Source organism: Patagioenas fasciata, chromosome 1 (assembly GCF_037038585.1).
Source record: "Patagioenas fasciata isolate bPatFas1 chromosome 1, bPatFas1.hap1, whole genome shotgun sequence".
In the NCBI taxonomy this organism is placed as follows: Eukaryota; Metazoa; Chordata; class Aves; order Columbiformes; family Columbidae; genus Patagioenas; species Patagioenas fasciata.
Genome location: NC_092520.1, coordinates 16,925,104 through 16,946,929, shown reverse-complemented (window position 1 = coordinate 16,946,929; position 21,826 = coordinate 16,925,104). Strand labels below are relative to the sequence as shown.

The following is a 21,826-nucleotide window of genomic DNA, read 5'->3' as shown; positions in this document are numbered from 1 at the left end:
TTTTATGTGCGGCATCACACGCACCAGGACCCCTCTTGATGCCTGTTTCCTTCCACCCTGGCAGAGCTGGCATGGCCCATCACAGGGGGACCAGCAAGCTCTGCAAAATGGCCCAACAACATGGCCCAGGTGTGCTTAGACACTGAACCAAGGTGAGGGAGGAGCCCAGTTGCCTTCAGCACCCTCCACTGCTACTGCCAAGAGATGGGCACTGCAGACCACAAAGCACAAAGAGTCTCTGCTGAAGGCAAATCTCCCTTTCTGTATGATAGTATTATAAAGAGATCAGGGAGCAGCTGCAGTCTTAGCTTAACACACCTGTCTTGGATCCCTGGAGAACCATAAGGTGAGCCAGGGCTCACAAGGAAAATGGCGAATGCAGTGGCAATCTATAACATCAATGGCAGGAGAGTGGCCAGGGCAACTGCATACTCATTAGTCTGACCTAGAAAGCTTACAGGGCACTTGTCAGCAGAGAAGGTGGTTAAAAATACAGAAAACTAGAAAAAAACTCAACGCCTCTTTATCAAAGGAGCTCATGCCAGACTGGAGGGTAGTCTGGAGAGAAAGGAAATGCTATATACCAAATATAATTGGACTTCAGAGCATCTCACCCAGTGCCATGCAGGAAACAATCACTTACACTGGAGGAGATGGCAATTAATAAAAAAGCCGTGAGGAAGTCAAAGGAGAGACGATGTGCTGTACTGCAAAATGAGAGTATATAGCCAGGGAGAGCTCACTAATCAGAGTTTCTAAAGGGTTAGTCTTATTTATTGGTTTTGTATTCAGTCTTTTTTAGGGACCAGAGTATAACCTGTCAGAGTAGCATTTTCATGACTTTTGCAGCACACACAGAGCTGAAGTGTCTTGCTCATCAATGGGAAAATCAGAATACCGGAGAGGAGAACCGAGTGACCTTGAACACCGAAGAACTGATTTGCAGTGAAATGTAACAACCCAAAAAGAGCAAAGAGGTCACTCCTGTAGAGATTAATAACAAAAACATTTGCTGATGAATGGCATCTCACTGATTAGCAAAGAGAGGTGAAGAAAGTTTCTGGATGAACTAGGCACAGGACCAATGAGGTGGCAGTGGCATCTTTTCTGGAATACTTTGTACAGTTTTGGTCCCCGTAGTGCAGTGCAACCACATCTTCCTTGGACTGTGTTGGGGGAACAGCTATGGGACAGTTGGGCAAAAAGAGGACATTTCTTACTGAGGGCCAAGACAGCTTGGCTTGCTTAGCGTGACATAATAGATGCTGAGAGGAGATATAACATCTCTTCAGAAATACTGCAGGAAGCAAACTCAGGAGAGGAAGAAAAGGACAAAGCTGTCACTTACAGAAGTGCAATAAAGATAATTTTAGCTTGGAAACAGCCAACCAGTCTGAGGGGTTTGAAGAAGCAAAGAAAACCTAACTGGATTCAAAATGGACAGTGAGCTGTTTATGATGGTGAAGGTGCCTGAAATAATCAGGATTTGGAAGTGACGACCTGGAAGAGCCTTTAAAATTTTCTGTCCCTGTATTTAATTGCAGAAGTAAAATTTGCCATTCAGGTAAAAAAGGCAAGGGAGGGATTGCAGAGTATTTGCAATGAATGCTAGTTGATTTATATGTTGTTTACAATTGCTTAACTGCAGTAGGCACCAAAGTAGCTATTAGCAAACAAAATCTCTTGTACATGGAGATACAAGGACAAGACTTTGTGGTAATTAGAAAAATTAAAGTTAATGCACCATTTACACAGCACAGCAGTGAAGTCCAGTGCACTCTCTTGTGGGTATGTGCATCAAACAGGATGCTCATGGGCAGTGTAGTGTTAGATGGCATCTGATTTTTCAAAGGCATAGCTATCACCTCATTTGAGCAAGAATTATCTGACATTTTAGAGAGATCATTTAAATGTCAATGTCTTGGGCACTCTTACAATATGCACCCAGCAATACCTAGTTTCAAAACCAGGTGAAGGATGAAGAGAAGTATTGACCAAACATAACAGTTATTCAATATATTTTTCTACTTCAGTTTTACTTCAACTTTTCACAAACGAATGTATAAAACTGCAGTTAACCTAAATCATGATTACAGCCTTAAAATTTTGAGATTGTAAGAATCTGTGCTTCCTGCTCAGTTATAGCTAGTAAATGTGTCAGAACAAATCAAGAGTGATTTTATATGTCATTTTTTACTAGCATTAACTTAGTCATCACTGATAAGGTTGTAGCTACTGATATGTAGTGGAAACTGGGCTTCATAAGCTAAATTTCTGTCTTTTTTTTAAAGGGCAAGAATCATACTATCACATTTGGTATCAGACAGTTTGGTGGTTGTCTGACCTTTTGTCATTGACTTTAAAATAGTGGTGTCATGGCCTGTTTTTATGGGACTACACCAAAAATATAAAGGAAAACTCAATATGGTTAAAGTTATTTCTTCATTTCTTATCTGTCTCAGTAATAGTTGTCATCAGTGGTAAAATTTGCATGTACTTCAGTTTGATTATTACTGCCTTCAGAGAATTTCATCTCTTTTCCCTCAAGTTGTAATTTATACTAGGTTTTCCTTAAAGACATTCCACCGGCCTAGTTCCAGTGAGAGATTCTAACCTTCTTTTGTTTCTGCATGGGACCTCTTTGAACATGCCCCATTTTCACCTCTGATTTGGCTTTGCGGAATTTGTGCCCCTGTACATCTCTTAGCCTTGTGTCTCTGCAAACTTCTGGAAGCTGCTTCCCTGTTGTATAGTTTGTAGCTATGGCATCTAAATACCACAAATGAGGTGAACACAGAAAGAACCAAACACTTTCATCTTCTTTGTTAATTTTCCCTCTAATTTGTGTCTTTGTTCCTCTTTCTCATCTTTATTTGCCCCAAGAACATTACTGCATTTTTGCGTTCACACCTGACATGACCAGGTCACAGCAGAGAAGGTCACTTCTTCAGGAAAGGACCTTATTAAACTTGTTAGGCCCTAAATGGCAGTCTAAGATGCTGTTTGGGCTCTTCTTAACCACAGCTCTTTTGTGAACCTTTCCTGGGCGTCCCCACAGCTTTGGTTACCCGTACTTTATAGTTGTTTGGGCAGATAAACAATGTTTAACAAAACCTAATCCAGTCACCCCATGGACCCGCAGATTAGGAGAATGAGTTCAGAGAGGAGGTTATAGAGACATGGGGATGGTTTTTTTCACTGGAGAGAGTTGCCAGTGTGTTGTGCTTGTCCTGTTGCAGTTATTGCCTATTTCGGGTATTACAACTCACAGACGTCAAGCACCAAGATGACAGAAGACTGGACTACAGTGATAAAGTATATATAAAAAATGAAGAACCACAGAAATGTTAGAAAGTGCTTCTTGCTTTTAATTTGAGGACCAGGCAGTAATTCAGCATGGCTGGGAGGACTCGTGCTTTGCTATACCTGTGGTACAGCAAAGTGATTCATGGACAACATGTTTCTCAAGCTGGCAAGCTCCCCAACCCTCATCACTAATATCTTTAGTGCTAGAGTTAGGTTATGGTTGGATTCAATAATCCTGAGGTTCTCTTCCAACCAAAATGATTCTATGATTCCTGATTCCTCCATGTTCCTACTGACCCTGTCAAACCCCTTGGCTTGAAGCCAGCAGGACCTGTGCAGCTGCAGGTCATGGACCCTCAGGCCGCAAACTATCTCCCTCAGCAACCAGTGGTCTCTGGCTCTGCATTCCCATATATCCTCAATAGCACTGATCTTGCTTCATAATCTCCACTTGTGAAAGCCCTTGGTGAAACAAAGAATACTCCTCGTGACTCCCTGTCACTTATTGGAGATGCATGGTGGGAGACAGGTTATAGACAAAGTCAGTCTTCAAGGGAGAGAGTAGCTGATCTTTGTCTGAAACAGAGCCAAGAACAATATATCAATGTCCATACATATTTAACGTTAAGGACTGACTCAGGATTTGTCTTGCTGAGGTGTAATTTTGGAAGTTGAGGTATGGAAGTCATTTTTCTTCAGTAAAAGTAGCTGCTATCAGGATATGATTGTTGGCCCTGATGTTTTGTCTGTATTTTCACTGCTTGTAGAACAGTTAATGCAGTGTTTCGCTAAAGTCTCATGTAATGTTAGGTTACCATGACACACATACAAAAATAAAAGTACTATTTTCAGGGTGATGTAGCCAAATTATCACCACCCTGTTTTTTCCAGTACTCCATTAAAAAAAATGTAATTTTTTAATGTTTTAACTGAAAAATGTAATGTCATTTTAAGTAGTCAAGAAAACAATAGCTGAATGATGATACGCAAATTCCCATAAACAAGGTACTATGAATTGAATAGATAGCACTGAAAGTAGATTTGTCCTTCAGGTTCTGCTGGGGACAATGGTGAGAAAGGAGGAGAGGGTTTTGTAACGATGAGAACCACTTTGGTATTATTACTTGAAAGAGCTGCAAGCAGAAGCCATAGATAATAGTAATCTTCAAACTGTAGAGGTTGAAAGCTCCAAGAAGCCAAGAATGAATGCAACTGCCTTGAGTGATGGCGGAACAAAGCCATATAGTTGTTAATAGTTTATGCAGATGAAATATAATCACAGAGTCAAAATGTGCAGTCATCAGGATTGAGATCCAAGAAGCAGGTGGTACACACGTCTGTCTCAAGGTTTTGGAGGGGTTCCCTGGCATCAGCTATCTCAAAGAATCATAGACTAAAGAAACAGTTTTAAAGTTTACAATTAGATAACATAAGGGGACCATCACTTCAAATACAAAACTATTCCTTTTCTACAGTCCTCTCCAGACATTCAATGAGGCAGATTGTTCCTGTTTTAAAATAATGTGCCTCTGAACTCAATTCCCTTTTTTTTTTTTTTTTCCTCTGGAAGTGCTAAATGGAAGCTAATGACACAGAGGAAATTATTTCCAAGTTTTGAAACTGGCAACCGCTACCAGAGGATCCATGAGCTTTTCAAATCCATTTCTATGTACGCTAAATCATGGCTTGTTAAGAACTAGGCAACCAAATGTGCAGAGAATATGGCCAAGGTAGCCTGCTGCTCCTAAATTATTTATGACCTGAACACAGCATTTGCAGATCTCTTTATTAAAAAAAAAAAAAAAGGAAAAAAGAATCACCAATAATATTTTGCTTCTCTATTCCTAGAAGAAATTGATCACTTTAATTGTTAATGTTTTAATAACTTTGTGGTTTTGGTGATTACTTAGTGACACTATATTGTGATGGGGTTCATTAATTTCTACTAATCTTAGGTACTGAAGAGATCACTATAGTTTTGCTGCCTCCAATTTGAGAGAAAAGAACATTTTAAGGAAGAAGAAAAAGTAACAATATTGAATAAACAGTCTCGTGACTTTTGAGACATTTGAATATTTGTCTATAGCAAATGAGAAACATTAAAACACTATGTATGTTGAGTCTGGATCTAAAAGTGTCTCTCTTCCTTCTTGACTAAAGAAGAATTTTATTGATAGTAGACTATGTGATCAGTCTTCTCTTTTCCATTCCTAAGAAGTAGTTGAATATATGCATGCGTGTATGGTCCAATGCAACATTGAGTCTAGAGAGCATCAACGGAGCAGCAACGCTTCCATTTTCCCTTTCAGTTGCCAACTTAAAAAATACACAGCAGATACCAAGTCAGTGTAAAATGCTGAGCCTAGGCGTTGATTCATCTTCTTTAAATCCTTTCATTATGAAGTCTGTTATAAGAAATTAAAATCTTGGTATGCTGTGACTTCAGTCCACTTTCCTTACCTGCCTATTCATGCTGATCATTAGCTATTCATTGCATGTGTGTTTTTGACAACCATTCTGTAATGCTGCCTTTTTTTCCATTTTTCATGGTTTAATTATTCCAGTTGGAAATTAGTAACTGCCAAAAGACTAAAGAAATGGCTTCTTCATTATTTAAGTAATGATTACCCATCACTGGTCAGATAAGTGGATTTGCATTTAGGTGACTACATGCCAATAACTACAATTTCAACCTCTGTATCTAAGCTAGTTCTCCAAGACTCCCTTTATAGGGAAAGGAGAAAAAATAGATCAGATCATTTGCACCCTAAAAATGCTAGTTTTAGTTGACTGTAAATGGAAATGAGCAAGTAGCTTAGATGTTTACTTTGTAGATGTCCGAAGATAGATCGATCCCCTCCCTGTGCCCAAATTAATCATAAAAGCCCAGAGATTTTGTGCGATGACACTGCTAATATGAATGTACTGTGGCTTTGCTTTTTGATATAAAGGACATAGTACCATTCAGTGCTCTGGACAGATGAACAAGTCCTGTTCAGCACAAGCACCAAAAGCAGTACGGTCATGTTAGGACTACATTTCGAATGGATTAGATTACCCTGCTTTTCACCTTGGCTAAGTACTACCAGGGTATCAGCAGGTCCACATTCTTTCCAGAACAGATCTGTTTGGGGAACGGTATTAATACTCTGATTATAGACTTACAGAGGTGCTGTTTAATATTTATCTTGGAAGATACATGTAATGGTCTTGACCAGACTAGGTCCTGCTATGCAAAGCAGTGTATATCATATTACAGATAATAATAATAATACCTATCCTTGCCTCAGCAAGCTTACAAGGATGCAAGTAGCATTACTTAAGAATGACACATAGCAAGGGCCTCTTGCATGCAAGAGGGTTGAAAAAGGTGACAAACGTTGAATGCTGAGACAATTTTTATTTTCTGCAGTTAATGGTGATTTTTCCTGTGGGTTTTCCCCTTAGGATGATTTCCAGCATGCAGCCTCAGAAACCAACTGGGAGTCAGTCACGAGCTCTATCTCAGTAAGTAATTTGTTACTATTTTACCCATGGATGAATTGATAGGTTGACTTGAATCCAACTCACTAAAATGACACAGAGGAACCACGTATTCACCTTTGGCAGAGGATGTGGATGAAATAAGTGTTTATCCAACTCATACTGGAGTCAACCAGTGTGTTTTTGAGGAGAAAATATTCAGGATATGCCATCAGCTGTTGTAACCACATGAGACAGCCACTGGGAAACATTTCTTGCTTTCACACTTGTCCTGCCAAGATGAAAATGCAAGATATAAACTCCTTACAATTTTCAATCGTAAAAATTCTTGACCTAAATAGAAGACTACTTAAAACAGGCTGGCAGGACAATGGATCTAGCTTTCCATTGTCAACACTGAGGAGTTTTTTTTAAATGTTTGTAATAAAATATCTGAAGTCTCCATATTCAGCAGTGAAATGCAACTTGAAAATATAATTAAAAAAAAAAAAAAAAGGAAGGAAGACAAGTAATCCAGTATAAAATTTTCTTTTTCTTTTCATTGCATATAATTTGTGTCACTGGCCAAAAATCAGTCCCTTCTTTTATTTCCCCAGCAAAGTTAAGTACTGGGGAATGCCAATGTAGCATTAGAACCTGTAATATCAACAGTTCTATTCTGTGCACTCTACTGGCTGGTCAGCACCATGTAATAGCTTTTGTAAACTCCTCTTAAAACCCATGACAGGAGGATAAATGCTCAAAGCAGACTTCAGACCAATGTTTGGAGTTCTCATGGAAGAGGGTTTTGTGTTGGCACCTTTTTTACAGTAGCTGCCAGGAGTTGCCAGTGAAGGAAAAATAAATAAAATAAGGGTAAATTCTACTGATTGGTGTCCAAGCCAGGCAGCGAGTAGAGATAAAATTCTGTATTGCCCAAATTAGCAGATCTGAAGCCAATTTCACTTGTGTTTACACTTGAGTTTGCAAGTGGCATTTGCCCTTCATGATATAAAGCATTGATAGCCTTGAAATAACTGTACTGAAAGTCCTGAATAGAAATGTTAGCAGGGCCGAGATCTACTGGATATGCCAATCAGGAGATGCTAAACCACTATTTTACTGAAAGACACAAACTCATTTTTCATTCAAATATGGGACTGGGAAAAAAAATTATGTGATAGAATATTTTGTTTAAAAATATGGTAGGTGATGTTTGAAAATGTAAGCCTAGGGCTCCCTCATCAGGTAACCATGAAAATGAGATCAAGTGTATGGTAAACGCCATGTCAATTATCTTCCATAACATCATAATGCGCACAATATGCCAAACAATTATCCAGTATTTTTCTTTTCATATTGAAAAGAAAAAAAGTGTATCTATCTTTCACATCATTTGCTTCTGAAAAGTTCATGTTAATGTGTTGCAGGTAGGGAAGTTCGCTACCAGTATTACAGGTGACAAGCTGGTACCCAAGGTCACACAAAGAAACCTACAGCTAAACCAGAAGCAGAACCCCAGTTTCATTGGTTTTCCCATGCTATCATCTATCTAATAAAACATACCTTCTTCCACTGGGCATGCACTGCACTCACTAGCCCTTGCTTATCCTTATGGAAAATAAGGTAGAGAGGTTGCGTAATTCTGAGGGACAGAAGGACAAACTCAGACCTCTCTGTTGCTGACAAGATGACATACTGCCCTGCTGATACTCAGCATGATAGATCTCAGTTTTGCCCCTTCCACCCATAGGCAACCCAAACACTCACTTTAGGATCTGGGTACATTACAACTCTCTGAATGAAAAACTGAGAGTGAGCAGATTGATTCTTTCTTGTCTGAGGTCGTATCACAGAACTATGTTTTTGGGGTTTGGGTTTTGTTTTGGTTGGTTGGTTTGTTTGGGTTTTTTTGTTTGTTTGGGGGTTTTTGTTTTGTTTTTGGGTTTTGTTTGTTTTACTCAGAAAGCTAAATCCCATACTTCTGCCCTTAACCCCACATGACAAACACAGAAAAAAAAACAAAACAAAACAAACCAAAACACCAAAATTCACTCCTTATTATGTTAGTTTCCATTATTTGTGAATTAATGTTATGACCAATGAAAAACTGTGATGGAAATTGAACTGCATTTCAGGTTGACAATGCAGATAGAAAATATTAAAGAGTGGGAGAATAGAAATTAAGGGTAAAAGCACTGACAAAAAAGATGCCATTGCATCCCATGAAAATAAAGATACGTTCGGTGCTTTTAAGAAACATAGAAGAGGTACATAATGTGGAAAATCTTTGTTCTCCACTGCTTCCTGCATTTCACTCTTGCTCTCGCCCTCTCTTTGGATGCGAACTCAGAAGCCAGATTATGACAAGTACCAGCTCTTCTAAAGCCAGCGCCTGGTTCTTGGCAGGACAAAAGAGAGACAGTTGGGTTGGCAGCTTTGGAGTTGCTTTTGGACTTGTCACATGATGTCACTGCCAGTAGGTTATCTGAGCTGTTGAAACAATTCATCTTGACTTGGCTGTCACTGAGAAAAAGTTAAGCTTTCTTCTGTGTGTGAAAGAGGTTGCACAAATCTCTTGAGTAGGAGATTTTATATGAAAAGAAAATGGGGAATCCCTGCCTTTATGAGTTTGAAATGCCATACAAATTCACAGCTTGACCTGCAGATCCATAATGAAATGCACAGTTGAACATGTGAAAAAAACGTCTTGCATTGTCTAAGCCACACACCTGTGGTCTGACTTTTATGCTGCTGTTTCTTCAGCATCCTTGCACCACCTCCCTCACTTTTGAAAGGTGGTTGGGAACCCATGTTTCCGTGTTGGGCTGCAATCACAGGTGAGCCATAAGCTCCACTGAGCTCTCCTCAATGAGCAAACAGCATTTGGGTGCATTTTTCTTTTGTAACCTCAAAGGCTGTGTTAGTACACTGCATGATGTCTGCTCCCCACACAGTCTCTCCTGCATCGTTGTTTCAGATAACAACGCTGTGTTCACTTTGCTGATGCGAGCTGCTCAACTCCTGGAACTCTCGTCTCCCTTACGCTCTCTATTCCAAGCCACTTAGAAGTCAGGAGGTATCGCTTCCCTTTTAGTGGGTCATGAATTTTTATGGCCGTCTGCACTGTGTCTTTTTTAGCACTGCGTTGTAGAGGCATTGCAGTCACAAGTGGGCCCTCTGAAACTTTGTTGTGCTGGTGGCGATAAGCAGTAAAATGCAGCTATGCTTTCTTGACCATACTATTCTAATGTTTTCTATTTCTCCTCTTTCTTATTTTTAATAATTTGGACTGTCCATACTTTCAGAAAACATATGCAGTAAAATATCAAGGATTGTTACTTTTGTTATATAACTTACTATTAAAGATAATTTTTTTATTTTGAAAGACCTATATATTTTAAAACTTTTTAGTAAGCATTGAAGGACACAGTTCTGCAAACAAATGAGTAGCTTTACTCAAATAAGTTGACCTTTCCCTTACTAACCATCTGAGTGAAACTAAACACAAAGATTAACAGTTCAACATACATTTACTTCAGAGATGTGGCAAAAGCTTATTTTAGTGAGTCATTAATATTAAATGGCATATTTCTGCTACATTACTTCAGAGCTGGGTTTTCATGAGAGAAGAGGGTTTCTAGGGTTTTTCTCCCAATTTATAAGACAAAAACCCAAACAGCTCTTCTGCTGTATTATGCTTGTTCTTGGACATAATCAAGTATTTTTTTGTGGTCTTTCAGAAGGTAACAGGTCTGCATTAATAGTTTTTCTTGCACATATTTTAGACATACTCTTAGACTTTGTGCTTGGACAAGGGAAAAAGTGATATCAGGGTAGTGAATATTGTGGTTCTAAACAGCAATTATTAAAAATGTTTAAAGTCCTCTTCAATAAAAATGAAATTGCTGCAATCTTTCTGACAAAGTCAACTTGTGCCAGAAGTTCATAGGGAACCAAATACGCTCATAGAATGGTACTTGGCCCTTCCAGACGAGAACTAATATTTTATAATATATCATTTGGTATCATGATGTAATTGTAAGTGTATCACTATGTTGGTAATCCAAATATTCATTCTTGCATTGCTGACATCCAAGTATCACATTTTTTCTCTTTTTCTTAGTGACTTGTGGTTTTGTTAAAAGGGTAGGAGAATTAGCATTCATTGATGTTTCACAATACATTTAACTCTTGGGAATAAAGGGCCATCTTTTCAAATCTTTAACCAAGCCAAATTTCTTGTCCAAATTGATGAGGGAAAGAAAGACAGTCTCGATTTGTTGTCTTTGTCTTTCTCTGCTGCAGTTTCTGATCTGCCTATTATTGATTTACCAACAGAGCTGGTGGAGCCATAAGGGCATCACCCCAGCACTACAGGGCATCTCTGTTCTGTGGTCATGACCATCACAGTGGTTTCAAAAGACATTTCCATTACATCTTTGTACATGTGCAAACCACCATCCCCTTTGAGGAGTGTGTGTGCATGTTGTCAGTTGATCGGTGGCAGTGCTTCCACTCTCTGCATCTCTTCTGGGACTTGCTTGGGAGTTCCTTGGTGTATCTTCTCCTTCCAAGAGAAAACACAGGCATAACAAAGCCTGGCCCAGCTAAGGACTTCAAAAGATGGCCCAAAGTAGCTATTTCAGTCATTAATGACAGAAGTTTCTCAGTAACTGTTGTCAATTGTTTTGAGTGGTGCTGTAATTTATTCCAAGTACACTGAGATGTATGTCACTCTTAGGGGGTATCCTATCCCTCTCCATCAGTGACTGACCCTACGCTCACGGCGGAAGCACTGGATCAGACCATTGCTGCGTTTGACACAGTGGAGGATCTACTCAAGCACTTTAACCCAGAATCCTGGCAAGAAGATCTTGAGAATTTGTACACAGACAGTGAACACCACTATCGAGGCAGGAGCTACCATGACAGAAAATCCAAAGGTAGGAAAAGGCACTATATACATACTTTGGGGCAAGACTGGGCTATTCCTTCGCTCCTCACAGAAATGTCCATTGGTCAAGTATTAGATCCTGGTGCTCATGTTCCTGTTGGAGCCACAGGGCAAACTACAGTCTGTTAAAACCAGGAATAAGTCATTTTATCCTTTATCATTTTCTGACTGAGCAGGATCTTGCATGAGAAATCAGACGGAAAGCTGCCCATCTTTATGATTAATTGACAAGTAAAAATGTAGGCCTGTGTGTAAAGGACAGATGGTTCTCAGCTTCGGTCTCTTAAACATTGCTTTTTTTGTAAGGCATGGGGCTCCTAATTACCTGCGCTATCATCCTCCTTTAAATACCCTGCTTAGGGATTGTTCTCTGTTGAGTAAGGAATAATCACTTTTATCACATTGTGCTTAGGGAAGCATCTGGTGCAGACACCTGTATGTGCAGCTGTTTTTTTAGGATGTGAACATCTCACTGTTTTTCATTATGTTAGCAGCAAACATTATTATGGTTTAACGTCTTTGTAAATGAGCAAAGCACACATTTCTGGGTTATGTTTCTTGCTTCCTTCTGTTAGGTCAAGTCATTCACCAAATGGTAAACCGAAGGGATGCTAAGCTAGCAGTTCAAACCCACAATGAAAAAGAAACACTATTTAGATGAGAAGGTGGTGCTCTGGGGCAACCATGCACTGAAGGGCCTGATGAAATTGCCCTTTATGTGCAATTGCAGATCTAGGAGGTATGTTAGGGTTCTTCAAGGTGACAATTGCTGTGGTTTTCACAGAAAATCTGGGATGAAATCTTTTATTTTATTTCTCAATATTGTCTTCCATTTCCAAATTATGTGTTTAGAATAATTCTTCTTTATAACTTTAAAATTATGATGTCACAGTTCTGATTCTGCTCAATCTACTGTGTCTTTGCACCTCAAATTCTACCCCTGCTATGTTAAGCATGTGCTAAGCAGGGAGAGAGGATTTTAATTCTATGTTCATAACTTACTTGCTATCAAATGATGAAGCTTTTATCTTAAAAGGGATATACATGCTGCATCTATATTAGGAAAAACAGTGTTGAGGAGTGTTCCCAGGCCCTGATATCCAATCATCATCTTGCTAAATTGTCAGCCTGGTCTCTTCTTAGTTTTGTCCCAGGCCAAGTGTCATTTTCCCAGGTCATGTGTCATTTTCCCAGGTCATTGCTAAGCATGAACCAGGAGTTGGCAGAGACCAGCTGCCTTTCCTGGTGGGCAGTTTGTATGTGACCACTTTGTTGTGGACAGTAAGAGGTTAGTGGCAGGGATGTGGGCTGTCCTACAGCTGCTGAACCTTGTGCAGGAGAATGACCTCAGGCATATATGATGTATCAGTAGACACCCAGCCACCTTGGCCTGCAGTTCCCAAGACATATTGGCTGACACCACACTTCAAAGGAATCTGCAGCAAAGCCCTGAGCACCCGTCTGCTGAAAACTGAACCCCTTTACTTTTCCATCTCAGCACATCAGAAATTTCAGGCAACCACAACAGCACATGTTTTGTGAAAAACGTCACCTAACTGCCACTGCATCACTTCTGAGATCAGTTTGATCTCATTTAGAGGTCTGTGAAATGTGAGCTGTGTGTCCCTTATTCCCAGGCTGGTTTTGGCACTGATAGACACGTATACAAAAGAAATAAAGGGTCTGGTTTGATTCTAATGGAAGCTGATTAGAAAACTGGATCCTATACTGGTGCTGCTCTCCAGATTTCATGTGATCCTTAGATCGCATTTGGCTTAGTACCCCATATATTTAAATAACTATGTATATATAAAATAGCATTTGCTGCTTTATTGATGTTGATCATGTAGGCTACAGGTATCATTCTGATCTGGTAGTGCTTGGAAAATGTAAATGCATAAACCTTTCTTCATTGAGAATAAATGTAATTCAGCTGCTTGGGTAACAAAGACACTGTAAAAGACGTAAGAAGTTTTCCAGTTATTATTTTAACGCTTGATTTACTTTAATAGGGGTTTTTTTGTTGCTATCTTTGTTACAGGAATAAGGGAAGATGTTTTCTATCAGTTTTTCTTTTGTCTTCAAAATGAAGGCTGAATTCCCTGACTGTTACTGACCCTCTGTACAAAAGTACCTCACCACAATCAAATCCTTTAAAATTTCAGTTAAGAATTTTTACTTAGTCATAAACTTTTGATAAGATTAAAGGCTTGTTCTTGGATGATGTCATGAGTAGGGAATAGCTTTAACAAGTCCTTAAATTAGAAATGCTTGGTGGCTTTTAAACACAGACACTGTGAATCTCTGAGGAATGTTTATAGGCACTGGGATAACCTTGCAGCAGAGAGAGCAATAGATCATATCGTCATTTATTTCAGATATCTCTTTCTGCTTCCAGCTTGGGTTTTATTCTTTATCCTTAGTTAGAACTGCCCTGAGGTATATTAGAACAATTTGATGTAATCTCTGCTTATCTTTCACAGCATTTTCTGAACATGTCGTATAAATGGTGTAAATGAATCACTAATGATTTTGCTCCCATCCAAGTCTCTGCCCACACCAAATTGTGCCACAAAACTGAGCTTAAGAGGGGGTGTTGCTGAACACCAATTCTGATAACAGTAATGTGTTATAAATGACATTCAAATGGTATCTTTTGTTAATCATAGATTAGAATTATAGAATCAGAGAATCATTTAGGTTGGAAAAGACCTTGGAGATCATTGAGTCCAACCTCAAACCTAACACTGCTAAGTCCACCACTAATCCATGTCCTTAAGCACTGCATCATACATATCTTTTAAACACCTCCAGGGATGCTGACTTCACCACTTCCCTGGGCAGCCTGTTCCCATGCTCAACAATCCTTGCAGTGAAGAAGTTTTTCCTAATATCCAATCTAAACCTCCCCTGGTGAAACTTGAGGCCATTTACTCTTGTCCTTTCACCTGTTACTCGGGAGAAGGGACTCACGTCCAGCTTGCTACAACCTCCTTTCAGGTAGTTGTAGACAGCAATAAGATCTCCCCTCAGTCTTGTTTTCTCCAGGCTAAACAACCATAGTTTCCTCAGCTGCTTTTCACAGGACTTGTACTCCAGACCCTTCACAGCTTTGCTGCCCTTCTCTGAACTCACTCCAGCACCTCAATGCCTTTCTTGTAGTGAGGGTCCCAAAACTGAACACAAGATTTGAGGTGAGGCCTCATCAGTGCGAAGTACAGTGAGATGATCACTTCCCCAGTCCTGCTGATCACATTATTTCTGATACAAGCCAGGATGCTGTTGGCCTTTTTGGCCACCTGGGCACACTACTGTCTCATGTTCAGCTGACCATTCACCAACACCCCCAGGTCCTTTTCTACCAGGTAGCTTCCCAGCCACTCTTCCCTGAGCCTCTAGCGCTGCTTGTGGTTGCTGTGAGCCAAGTGCAAGGACCTGGCACTTGACCTTGTTAAACCTCATTCAATTGGCCTCAGCTCATGGATCCAGCTGGTCTAAATCCCTCTGTAGAGCCTTCCTACCCTCAAGCAGAGCAACTCTCTTGTCCAACTTGATGTTGTCTCCAAACTTACTGAGGGCACACTCAATCCCCTGGTTCAGATCATTGATTAAGATATTAAACAGAACTGGCCCAAATACTGAGCCCTGGGGAACACCACTTGTGACTGGCCATCAACTGGATTTGACTCTATTCACCTCAGCTCTTTGGGCCCGGCCATCCACCTGTTTTTTAACCAGTGAAGATTATGCTTGTCCAAGCCGTAAGCAGCCAGCTTCTCCAGGAGAATCCTGTGGGAAACAGCATCAAAGACGTTACTAAAGTCTAGCTAGACAGCATCCACAGCCTTTCCCTAATCCACTAAGTGAGTCACTTTGTCATAGAAGGAGATCAGGTTAGTCAAGCAGGATCTGCCTTTCCTAAACCCATGCTGACTGGGCCTGATCACCTGGTTGTCCTGTATATGCCATGTGATGGCACTCAGGATGATCTGCTTCATAACCTTTCCTGGCACCAAGATCAGTCTGACAGGCCTATAGTTCCTCAGATCCTTCTTCCCACCCTTCTTGTAGGTGGGAGTCACATTTGCTAACCTTCAGTCAACTGGGACCTCCCCCATTAGCCAGGACTGCTCATATTACAAATAATTGTAAGTGCCTTTGTGAGCACCTCTGCCAGCTCCCTTAGTACCCTTGGATGGATCCCATCTTGCTCCATAGACTTACGTGTGTCTAAGCAGTGTAACAGGTTGCTAACCATTTCTCCTTGGGTTACTGGGGCTTCATTCTGCTCCCTGTCCATGTCTTCCAGATCAGGGGGCCAAGTACACAGAGAACAAATGGTTTTGCTATTAAAGAAGGCATTTAGTGGGGGACTACAGTGGGTCCGTGGATTCCCTGACGATAGAAACATTTTTATTGTCTTTCACAGCAGTAGCCAGATCAAGTTCTAGTTGGGCCTTTCTAATTTTCTCCCTTGCATAATCCCACAACGTCCTTGTAGTCCTCTCGAGTTGCCTGCCCCTTCTTCCATAGGTCATAAAGTCTCCTTTTATTGTCAAGTTCCAGCAGAAGCTATCTGTTCAGCCAGGTTGGTTTTCTTCCCAGACGATTCATCTTCTGGCATAGGGGGACAGCATGCTTCTGCATCTCTAAGATCTCTTTCTTGAACGATGTCCAGCCTTCCTGGACTCCTTTTTCCTTCAGTACTGTTTCCCAAGGGACTCTGCTAACCAGCCTCCTAAATAGGTCTAAGTTTGCCCTGTGGAAGTTCAAGGTAGCAGTTCCACTGACCCCCTCCATACTTCTCCAAGAACTGAAAACTCATCTTGTGATCACTGTGCCCAAGATGGCCTCCAACTGTCACATCACCCACAAGTGATCCACAAAGATAAGAGTCAGGGTCAAGGAAATAAGAAGTACTGTATTTTAGCATAGTTAATCACAGAATAGATGAAGAGGGGGAGGGGGTGGGTGCATCAGGCGATTTTCTGGTCTAACCTTCCTGCTCAAGGCAGTTTCACCAACAGCAGGTTGCTTGGGACCATGTCCAGTCAAGTTTTGAGCATCTTCAAGGATGGAGATCCTGCAGCCTTTCTGGACAACCTGTGTCTGACCACGTTTGTAACAAAAACAAACAAACAAAGAAAACAACCAACCAACCAACCAAACAAACAAAAATTTTTTTCTTAAACATTTAAATAAGTTTTTTTGTGTTACAATTTGTGTCCAATACCTCTTGTTCTTTCAAAGACTCTGGCTCCATCTTCTTAATTGCCTCCCATCATGTACATATGTATATAAACATATACATATATATATATATATATATATATATATATATATATACAGTTATAAGATTGATCCCTCCCAGGATACCACCTGCAAGGACCTTAATATTAAGTGTGTCTTGATTAAATCTGCATGCATGATAACTCCATTCAATCTATAAAATCTGATCTCACACACCTCTGCAACACTGACGCAACTCTATTGAATAAAATGTGTTTTTTTCTATTTACACTATTGAAGTGAGATATTCGTATCAGGTGTGTCTCAATAATAATCACATGAAGTTTTAAATTTAATTCTACATATGTTCAGTGAGGTTTGCTGTTAACCACTCCAGTAGAAGTCAACTGTACAATCACAGTGAAACCCAGACTGGAAGGACAGAGAAGAAAGGGGAAGACACACATTCGCATTTTCAGAATCCTTAAAAGAGAAGCCTATGAACTACAGTGTACACCTCCTACGTGAAAATATGACAAGTAGATGTTTCAAATGACCTTTGCAGCAGTTGTAAATAAATTCAAAAAGGTCTGTTAGCCATTGCTGCATTTTAGAATCTCTGAAAGTATGAGTATTCAGCCTTAAGCTTATCCTAGACTCTTAGGAAAACAGGAGGTCATACCAAATAAAGTATATCCCTGAGAATAATTCCTTTTTCATTGCTGTAAATTGTTGTAGCTGACCTCAGTATCATAGTAGTTTGGCTGTTACAAATATAAAGCATGTCTAGAAGGATATCGCTGACTATTGGGTTAGTTAATACTGTTCTTAGCAAAACCATGGATAGATATAAAATAGAAAAGAGCCATACTCTACTATTATGTTGAACATGTATACAAACAAGTCTCTATTCTTTTAGAGAGTCATAAGGAGCACTCAGACATGTTTGAAGGAAACCTCTTCATCGTACAGACTAGATTTTTGAAAGCATCAGTGTGCCTTCTTGATAATGTTAGAAGAGCTTCTCAGAGATACTGTTGTAAACAGTTCCAGCCGTCAGTTAAGCATCATTTAACGTTTCCCTCATGCTTGTTTGCATTTATCTTTTGTTGTTCACTCTGAAGTTTTACATCTAATTGAAAAAGGCTCTATAATTTTTAAAAGACCTCTTTCTGTGAAAGAAAAAGTTCACTGTTTTTTATTGTAGAATTAGATCCAAATGTCTAGGGGATGGTGCCTAGATAAAGAGGTCGTCTTTAAAATGGAAGGTTTTTTCACAGATCAGGTTAGGAAGGAGCATAACATGTGGATAGATACATTCTGGTAATGAACAAGCCTACATACAGCTCTAAGCTCATTTTCTTTTTGGGAAATGGTATGCAAGAAGTCTTTGGCTATCAGAAGAAATTAATCAGGTGGGACATTCCTGGAATAACATCTGATTGCAATGACAATTTTGAAAATTGAATAAATAAACACTTCCTGGCATAGACACACTGTTCTCTAGAAGGGGAGTTGCGAGAGGAGACCACAAGTCTTCATGGAATGTTTTTGCTGTCCACTGCCGAACAGGTTCCCCAAGATCAGGCAAGTTTCATCATGTCCTTGACGTTAGGTTTTAATTGTCACTACTTACAATGGTCTAGTAAGAAGTTAAAATTTTAACTCAGGAATGTAATTTCTCAGAGGTTTCCAAACAGTAGCCAAAAAATTACTTCAAATGTCCATGTACTCTTTCTTGAAGGGTTCTGGGATGGCTGCCAACAAATTTCAGTGCATCAGACAGGGAGTGTAGGCATTATGAATGCTGAATGCCCTCTCATTCATGGCAAATGTGAACATTACAAGTAGATGGAATAGCTTTTCAAATAGCTGCTAATTTTAATATTTCTTGTGCTCAAAAAAACAGTCTTCCACACTTCTTCAGTTGGGAACGAAGTTGTCTATTGCATTCAAGCTACACAAATTCATTAATTTCACAGTCTAATTCAGATCTGCATCCATGCTCTTCCCTTCTGTGACACATGAGATTTTCCCTCATGTTTTACATGACACCATTGTCAGGCACTACAGTGGAAGTTTTTCATATTAAATCCCTTTTTAAAATGCTAGTGAAACTTGCAGCATGTCATTTGTCACTGGAATAAGCTTTTCAATTCTGTTGATTTCGATGAAGTTTACAACACTGATGATTTGGCCTGCTTTTACTATTTGACCCATACCACAGCTGATAATTGGTTTGCCAGTCCATAATAGACCCGTATATTGTGAACTTTGTTTCATGCAGACAGCTATAATTTCACTGAAATTTTGATATCTCATTCTTCTAAAATAATAGTTGCTGTATTGAGGAGGTTTGTCTTGGCACTGTGATTCTGTAGTAAATCTGAATTGCAGCATCTTCTCCCCAGCTCCCACAAGAAAGACTTGGAGAGATTTCAAAGTTTTCAGATATATTCAACAAAGTGCTTTTTGTGGTGTCATTAAGCACGTGTAGTAGAACAGTGATTACCATCAGCCATATGTGTTGAAAACTAAAAGCCACAGGGTTTGATCAAAATTCAGTGTGGAGAAGAATAAATTCATCAGTGTCAGTGAATTTAGGTGATTTAACCAGTGGACGATGTGACTGTTTACTATATGTATGGGACTGAGTTTTCCAGTTCTGTTCCAACCACACCATAGCATCAGTCAGCTGCAGCACTGCTCTGAATGTCTTTGACTGCTTGTACAGAACCTCTGCTCTACCTGACACAGTCCTGGAACAAACCTTTATGCTAGTGGAACGTGAATGCTGTGGATAATGGGTGCAATATGTTCATAGGTCTCTGAGAAGTTCCATGCTCTATAGGAGAAGGCTTTTAAAGCCAAGAATCAAAACCGCAGCATGACCTCTGTTACAAACTGTAAGCCACACATGAAAAGCATGAGAGTCAAACAAGAACTGAACCCTGCATATCTGGACTGATGCATGTCAGGTGAAGGGATTTCCATTTGTCATCACTGGACCTCGTGAGGTTCTTGCCAGCACATTTCTGCAGCCTGCCGAGGTATTTCTGAAAGGCAGCCCTGCAGCGCATGGACAGCTTCCCACAATTTGATGTCACTCACAAACTTGCTGGGGATTCACACAATTCCATTGTTTGGGAAATTCCTGAAGATCTTTAGTAGTACTGACCCCAGCATTATCCCCTGGGGCATATTGCTAGTAACCAGCCACCAGTTGTGTTTGGAATTGCTGATCCCTTTGTTCAAGCCCCTTAGACCTTCTGGTTATCTATCCAATTTGTAGTCCATCTATCCCATTATATCTCAGCAGTTTGGCTGCAAGGGTGCTGTCAAAAATCAGCAGGGGCCTCTGCTGCTTTCACCTCATCCAGCAAGGCAGCTGTCTCACCATAGAAGACTCTCAGGTTGGTCAGTCACAATTTCCACTTGTAATATCCATGCTGGCTGTTCCAAGTCACCCTCTTGTCTTTCACGTACTTGGACTTTGCTTCCAGCTGGATTTACTCCTCAATTTTACCATGAAGTAAGGTTAGGCTGACTGGTTTCCACCTTCCTGAATCCTTCTTGCCTTCCTTGTAAATGGTCTTGATATGTTATAGGAATACCCTGACAAGGTGGCTACCACTTCTTGCACTTCACTTCTGGGGTGGGGCTGATGCACAAAAAACATGTAAAATGTTCAGACATGTATGAATTTGGAACAGCTAAAGTGTTAAAAGAAACCCTAACAGACTACCTGTCTTTTTAAAATTAATCAATGACCAGCAGCACAGGTTTTCTCACCTCTCTGATCTTTAAGGTTGTCCCTGCTGAATAAGACATGGTATTACTAGAGTCCCTGATTTCAGTGCTACTTCTGATTAAGATAAATGTTTCAAGGTAAGCACATTCCTTAGTGCTATGTGAAATGAGGATGGACTGAAGCATAGTATTTGCAGGGGAGAAAGGGGCAAACATAGTAGCCCAAGTATCCAACTTACTGCTCCAGTGCATCTTTTTATGTCTCCCTTGCCTTTAAATTGAATCTCTGATGCAGACGTTCTGTAATAATACTTTGAAGTTATTTGCATCCAGTCTACAGAACCTTTTAGTTCTAGTTTTAAATTAAGGACTCCAGTGGTTTCAGTCCTTGATAAGTAAAGCAGCAGGATTTCACACCAATCACACCAAGGCTCGGTTATATTTTAGTCACAGCAGTGAAGTGATGCATGCAACTGACTGTACTGTAAAATCTCATTGTTATATGGATGAGGAAATGGACTGGCTCCAGACAATAAAACAATCCCAAGGTGGGGAAAAATGCACATTCAAATTTTCAGCAGAGAGAGTTCTTCAGAGCAAAATGTGTTCTTTGGTTAGGGGGCCACAAACTGTGGGCTAAAGCTAATTAGGAAAAGGGAATTGTTCTTTGGTATTGGTGTGATATTACTAGAGTACAGTATATACTGTTCAGAGAAGACATCGTGCACTTACCTTATCCCATCAAGCATCAGATTTCTGTAGAGCAGAGTCAAAAAGAGCATGTTTACCTCCAGATGAATTTTTATGATGACTTATCTCTTAAACTCTTTATTTAGTATTTACTTGTCTGCTTACAGTTATTTATTTTATATATTTATTATTATATATATTTATTATTGATATATATTATTTATATTTATTTTATAGCATCACTAAAATAAGACCTTTCTGTTATTATATTTTTCCATTTCACTCTGGACTCTGATACTCAAGATATGTTAAATGCAGGGAATTCACATCTTAACTGATAACTCTGGGATTTGGGGTCCCAAAAACTGCTAATATGTAAGGATCAGAATGCCTTGAGTATGAAACCAAGGAGAATTCACACAATTTTCCATT

General features: G+C 39.8%; 1 protein-coding gene across 3 annotated transcripts in view; it reads left to right on the top strand.

Moving 5' to 3' along the window:
* PDGFD (platelet derived growth factor D) overlaps positions 1–21,826 on the top strand; it is a 142,842-nt gene that overhangs the window by 101,307 nt on the left and 19,709 nt on the right. For all 3 annotated transcript variants that reach the window (XM_065831909.2, XM_071803672.1, XM_065831926.2), the window contains 2 exons: positions 6,754–6,813; positions 11,513–11,714. In XM_065831909.2, coding sequence (XP_065687981.1) covers positions 6,754–6,813; positions 11,513–11,714 — 262 coding nt within the window. The remainder of the gene's footprint in view (positions 1–6,753; positions 6,814–11,512; positions 11,715–21,826) is intronic.